This window comes from Bidens hawaiensis, unplaced genomic scaffold (assembly GCF_021521415.1).
Source record: "Bidens hawaiensis isolate Kalapana, Puna unplaced genomic scaffold, B.hawaiensis_p1.1 tig00000636_1, whole genome shotgun sequence".
In the NCBI taxonomy this organism is placed as follows: Eukaryota; Viridiplantae; Streptophyta; class Magnoliopsida; order Asterales; family Asteraceae; genus Bidens; species Bidens hawaiensis.
In genome coordinates, this window is record NW_027491038.1 from 1,422,797 (window position 1) to 1,430,008 (window position 7,212).

The window sequence follows — 7,212 nt, forward strand, 5'->3', positions numbered from 1 at the left end:
TTGTTAATTACACTCTATTACCTCTTGCTTTGATTAATTGAATGAGTTTTGATTGATTGTTGCTTGTTAAAACTCTTTACTTGGTGTTTAGGGTTTGTTTGCGGGAAGTACAGCCGTAGGGTTTAAGTGAGTGTATTAATTGAATATAATCAGCGGGTAGGCACCTTCTTAGAGACCAAGAGGTGATAGGAAGTAAACTCATCTCATAGCTTTTACTTATTAGGATTAGGATCGCGCGAGAGCGGGTTCAGTTCTTGTCGGGTTTGGGTTTGTGAGCGATTAGTTGACCTAGTTTAAATTAAACTGAATTGTTCCTCTATCCTTGGTTGCGTAGTATTCGTCTCCATTAGGGTAGTGTGTCGGTGAGACCGAGAGGAGAGTCGGCATTAGAGCACGTTAACAATTTGTCACCCGGTTTTGTTCTTAAAATCAATTAAGGGTAGGTTGGGGTTTGTTAGTGAGACTGAGAGGTAATCTAGCTTTCTTGAGTGAACCTTAGTTGTGTCATCCTTAAGAACCGGTGTCGTGAGATTCTACAGTCTATTAGCTTACTATACCTTCAATAGGATTCTTACCTAGGTAGACGTTTTTCCCATTGATAAATCTTACTTTCAAAGTTTCGTCCAGTTTTCTTAAATTAAGTCTTTTAAGTTAATTAATTTAAGTTAGGTTAAGTATTTAATAATATAAAAATCAATTTAAAATATATTAGTCCTAGATGAGTCTTATTTAGGGTTAAGTATTAGTTACGTTTTCACGTGTCCTTGTGTTCGACACTCGGACTTCCTTAGTGCTATACTATTATTGATCGATACACTTGCCGGTTTTGTGTGGCTTCTTTAGGAATTTCGTTTAATAAATTTAAAGCTTAGTTGTGAGAGCATCGTTATACACACATCAGACTCAAGGCCCATCCCATCCCTTATTCCATATTTTCCCACCCAAGTCCATACTTCTTTATTATATTTAATCTTAATTAAATATTAACACACATTTAACAAGCATATTCATTTATTTATTATTATAAAATTTAAGATGTTACAAGAAATAAGAGTTGAGTTAATATAAATAGAGGCGTATGGTCATTGTATATTGTGTGGTTTTCGTTCTTAACAAGTTATACATATATCGTGTGTTTTGTGTTCGAGTTTGGGGCCCGATTTTCAAAAAAACATTACAATAGATAATTCATTGTAGTATACATTCACGCATTCTAGATGCACATGGTAGATAGCATGACCCATTTTAATGCTTAATAAGTTAAACGTAGATGTAGCTTTGATGATATGCAAAAGGTGGATACTCTTAGTTTATAAGAATACATTCATTCTGAAATCTCCATCTTCGTTTTTATAATTTAACCGATATAGTATATTTTATCTTTAAATTTTATTTACTCTTTAAAAACCTCTCACATTAAACTGTCCATCTATATCTATATCATACTCACAAACATTTATTTTATTATTTTTTCGCTCACAACAAAATATAAAGTGTTGAATATGAGTTTCAATATATAGAGGCATTCTTTAATTTTGTATGTTATAGAGAATCTAATATAGTGGTGTTTTATAGCATTCACATCACACCCCATCCCTAATTTCGTTTTCGAATTTAAAGGGAAATGACTAAAAAACATAGAAAACACCTCCACATTCTATCCCTTATTTCCGTCTGCATCACTCACTTTTACCTTAAAACAGACCTATTCTTCAAATTTGCTAATTACTATTCGTATATTTTTTTAGTGATGGATGTGAAATTGTGAATAGAAGAATAGAGAACAAAATTTTAAAAATATGAATAACTAAATATTGTTTGATAAAATGGGGATAAAGACAAAAATGGAATGTAGGAACTTTTTAAAGAGTTAAAAACAATTTTTTTAAAAGTTACTTTTAGTTAAATTATATAGGGATGAAGAATACGATATGAATGCTCTAAGTTGTTTCTTCTATCTATCTCATTATTAAAAAAAAATTTAAAGAAAGTACTAATATAAAAGTTCCAATGTAAATGTTCTGAATGCTTTTTTAAAACCCTAACTATGTTATAAGAGAAATAAATGTATTTTCACCTAAGAAGATGCAATTTTATGGTAACCAACACAAAAATACCCATTTTAGTATACATATTAACAAAGTATATGTAGCCTAGTAGCAACCGTGAAGAGATGAATTATGCCTTGCGATATTCCATCACATTAGTAATAATTTTTCCATCACAAAGCTTGTTACAAACTTACTATGTGTTGTACCATATGCTATTTACATGGTGACTTTGTCATATTCCATCATATTGGTAAATGAAAAGAAAAAAGGAAAACCTTCCGTCCTATGATATACAAGAACCGTATTTAATTATTTAAGATTACACTATGCCTTTCATCGCTTTTCCGGTAAATGTCTAATTATATTATATACCAATATATTACCATTATTTAAACAAATAATTTTCTAACATAAAGGCTCTCTCTCTTTACTATTAATATAATAGATTCCAACTTCTAGAAAAAAAACTTGTACTACAATTGCGTATTTACCAACTTTATGGAGTGGAGTAATTGTTACTCAAATCTTTATTAAATATTCCATAAAAATACATTAAACACATCATATATATATATATATTATATATATATATATATATATATAAATTTGTCCTTGATAACAACCCCTGTTATTTGCCTATGTGGATCTTATAGAAGTGTCTCCTTTTGATGGGCTCAGGGACCGTGGGTTTGTTGTGGGTCAGGCTACACTGAAAGCTGAATTGGGCAAACTTGTTAAACACGAGAAAACTTGTTTATAGAATCAACATGTCTTTCTCCCATTTGTTTTTGATACATTTGGTTTTCTGGCCCCCGGAGGCCGTGAATTTTTTGAGTAGAGTTCAGCATGTCGTACACGGAACCTCTTCAGTTCCTAGGTCCCAAAGCTTCGTTTTTATTAGGATTGGCTTTGCTATTCAAAAAGGGGTTGCGGCGCAGCTTGTTGCCCGTTTGCCTACTAGTTTATTGTAATCGCTTTGTAGTAGCTGAATGTTAACCACTAGAATATTTCGACTATTAAACCTCCCAAAATTACTAAGATTATTGTTACATAACTGTTTTTTTTACTTTTTTATAATAAAAAAACATAAAATAAAGAAGAAATTCCAACAGCTTTCTACAAGTCGACGATTCTTCTTTTACCCGAAAAAAATCTCCCACTTTGATGCTTTTCATCTTCTTCTCGAACTTCCAAAAAAATTGACATCCTTGGTTCTTCTTCTTAGTCTCAAACCATGTAATCAAACAAGTATTTGGGACGCAATACAAGTCCAGAGACTTAATTTTAGTTTCTTTTTGATATTTTTAACAACATCCTTGTGCCACTTCGATTCCTTGCATGTCCATGTCTATAAGGGAGTATACATTCATACTTTTTAACTCCACGTAGACACCACGCCACATACTTTATCCCATTTCACTCCACCCTATCCTAAGTAAATTATTTAACCCCCTTAACCTCCCTTAGTTTAATGTACACTTAATTATTAAACTATTGTGTGTGTGTAAAGGATTTTAAAGTCCGTTAGCATTTTAACTCATATTGTTTTTAACGCCACTTAACCCGTGAAAAGAGTGATGTACCATTCGTTAACCCTTGCTGTAACATTTGTCCACTTGCCAAGTCAGCTTTAACGCCATACACGTTAAGGTATACCCCTAGACCTAAGTCCATAGCATCCTCCTCCCATTCTTCCCCCTTTTCATACATGATAAAAAAAACTAGTATAATGAAGAAGAAAATAGCATATGATAAATGAATGCCTTTTTCCCATTTCTATTTTTCGAAATGTTAATTTTTTTAGTTAAAAATCTAACATTTGTTATACTTTAATCAAGTTAAGAGCTAAATCCATACCAAACTTAAACTAAACTACTAAAAAGTACTAAACCAACAGGACCGTTATTATTATTGTAATTTTTTAAGATAATGATCTAATAACAAAAATGTGCACTAAAAGAAGAAATAATAAAAAATAAAAACAACCCTTATTTGACTCCCACTCCCACTCCCACTCCCACTCCCACTCAAACTTCCTCCCAACAACTAAACTAAACTAAACTAAACTAAACTAAACTAAGATCAAAATTCTAAAACATACAACCCACTTCACTTTCACTTTCACTTTCACTTTCACTTTCACCTCGACGGAGCCACCATGGTTCTTCGCAGTCTCTTCCCATTCGGGCCACCTTCACTTCTCAATTCCGGCTAACTGAAAACTTATATCATCTTGTCGGAATCAACAAGTCTTCAACCTCTAAATAATAATGTCCACGGCGACACAACAATCACCACCACCACCGTCATCATCATCGCCACCTCCACCACCACCACCACCGGAGTCAACGGAGTCAAACACACTCACCAAACGATACGAAGGACTCGTAATGGTCCGTACAAAGGCAATCAAAGGCAAAGGAGCTTGGTACTGGTCCCACTTGGAGCCTATTCTCATTAACAACTCCGACACCGGAGCTCCGAAGGCCGTCAAGCTCCGGTGCTGCTTATGCGGCGCCGTTTTCTCAGCCTCAAACCCTTCTCGTACAGCCTCGGAGCATCTCAAACGAGGAACATGTCCCAACTTCAACAACGATTCAAACCCAACACCAATTTCCTCAATCCCACCCGCCGGAATCATGAACCTAACTTCTCCGGCGACCTCCTCCGGCCACCGGAAACGCAACTCCTGCCACCGCAAGCGAACCACCGCGATCACAATGATCGAACCCGCCAGATTCTCCATCGACGGGTCTTATCCGACCCGACCAGGATTACCAGACCCGGTATCCGTCTCCGTACCCGCATTGCCGGCACCGGCGGCGGCGGTTATTAACGTAAGCAATAGTGAGTTGTACGTCACGCATCACCAGCAGTACCATCAGCTGTCTGGTGGAAAAGACGATTTAAATGCGTTAGCAATGTTTGAAGATAGTGTGAAGAAGCTGAAATCCCCAAAAAGCCCTCCGGGTCAAATACTATCCAAGACACAAATCGAATCATCGCTCCAGTTATTATCCGACTGGGTATACGAATCCTGTGGGTCCGTCACATTAACGAGTTTGACTCACCCAAAATTCACTACCTTCCTGAGTCAACTCGGCCTGCCGGAAATACCCCGCCGTGAACTCGCCGGAAACCGCCTGGACGCCAAATTCCAAACCGCGAAAGCCGAATCCGAAGCTCGAATTCGCGACGCCATGTTCTTCCAGCTCTCGTCCGACGGGTGGAAGTCCAAATTGGTGAATTTGTCGGTCAATTTACCCACCGGAACCAGTGTTTTCCGGCGAGCAGTGGTTAATAATGGGTATGTGTTTCCGAAGTATGCGGAGGATGTGTTAATGGAAACCATTGTTGAGATTTGTGGTGGTAATTTGCAGCGATGCGTTGGGGTTGTGTCTGATAAGTTTAAGTCAAAAGCTTTGAAGAATCTTGAAAACCAGCATCAATGGATGGTTAATATTTCATGTCAGTTTCAAGGGGTTAATTGTTTATTAAAAGATTTTAGTAAAGAGTTGTTATTATTCAAGAATGTGGTTGATAATTGTTATAAAGTTGCAAACTTTGTTAACAAAACTTCTCATGTTAGGAATCTTTTTCTCAAGTATCAGTTTCAAGAATCGGGGCGGGCACGGTTGCTACGTGTACCGTTTGGTAACGGGTTTGGGGATGAGCTCGAGCCCGTGTTTGATATGGTGGAAGACGTGATAACTTCAGCAAGGATTTTACAAATGGTTTTACATGATGAGAGTTACGAAAAGGTGTCGATGGAGATTGAGGAAATAATGAGGAATCCGCAGTTTTGGAGGGAAGTTGAGGCGGTTAATTCGTTGGTTAAGTTGGTTAAAGGTATAACTGATGAGATCCGGAAAGAGAGACCGCGAATTGGGCAGTGCTTACCGCTTTGGGAGGAGGTTAGAGTGAAAATTAAGGACTGGTGTGTGAAGTTTCAGATGAATGAGAGTCATCTAGAGAAGGTGTTTGATAAACGGTTTCGAAAAAACTATCATCCTGCCTGGGCTGCTGCGTTTATACTCGACCCGTTTTATTTGATCAAGGATCGAAGCGGGAAGTATTTGCCCCCTTTTAAGTACTTGACTCCTGATCAAGAAAAGGATGTTGACAAGCTTATAACACGGCTAGTGTCGAGAGAAGAGGCTCACATTGCGTTAATGGAGCTAATGAAATGGCGAACCGATGGGCTGGACCCGGTTTATGCTCAAGCAGTTCAGCTTAAGCAGAGGGACCCGGTCACGGGTAAGATGAAAATTGTGAACCCGCAAAGTAGTCGGTTAGTTTGGGAAACGCATTTAATGGAGTTTAGTTCTTTGAGGAAAGTTGCTGTGAGGTTGATCTTTCTTCATGCTACTTCATGCAGGTTCAAATCGAATTGGGGGTTTTTGAAATGGGCTCAATCGCGGGCTGGGATCGAGAGGGCTCAGAAGTTGGTGTTCATAGCGGCTAATTCGAGGGGGGGTTTGTGTAATGATGATGAAAAAGATGCCGAGTTTTTTGCGGTGGCTAATGGTGAGGATGATATGATGAATGAGGTTTTGTTTGATGGTTCATCTCCGTAAAGATTCAATCTTTTTGTTGGTATTGTTTATAGTTTATGCAGGAATTTTGTTGGGTATTTGTTTTAATCAATCTTTTAGGTGATTTGGTACCATTTCTTGAGGTTGAAATGGTAATTTTGCAAGAATTGACCTTGTTTGACTATTCAAGATTGTTCATAGTTTATGCAAGAATTTTGTTGGGTATTTCAGTATTTTGTTTAAATTTTTAATCAATCTTTAATATGATTTTGATATCATTTCTTAAGGTGGAGATGCTAGTTTTCCAAGAATTGACCTTGTTTGACCAACTCAAGATTGTAGTTATCATACATAAGTAACATAATGATCTTGAATCTTGATAATTAGAGTACATAATTCCCATATTAGCCCTTTCTCAAGTCTCATAATATCTTTCTTGTGCATTTACATGAGAGTTAAGACTCCATGATTTACGCTATAGAGACTTGTAACTTATGCATCAGAAGTTATACACATGCTCTTGACTTGTAGATAGTAGTTTAATATAAAGAATCTAAATATGGAATAGCAAGATTCAGGAATAGAATTCTTCTTTGGGAGTGTTTGGAAATGGGGTTAGTCAAAGA

General features: G+C 36.8%; 1 protein-coding gene across 1 annotated transcript; it reads left to right on the forward strand.

The window, feature by feature from the left end:
* Positions 1-4,321: 4,321 nt before the first annotated feature.
* On the forward strand, positions 4,322-6,832 carry LOC143637398 (uncharacterized). Its single transcript, XM_077104797.1, has one exon. It carries the CDS (start codon positions 4,322-4,324, stop codon positions 6,626-6,628), a length of 2,307 nt encoding a protein of 768 aa, XP_076960912.1. The 3' UTR covers positions 6,629-6,832.
* The last annotated feature ends 380 nt before the right edge of the window (positions 6,833-7,212 follow it).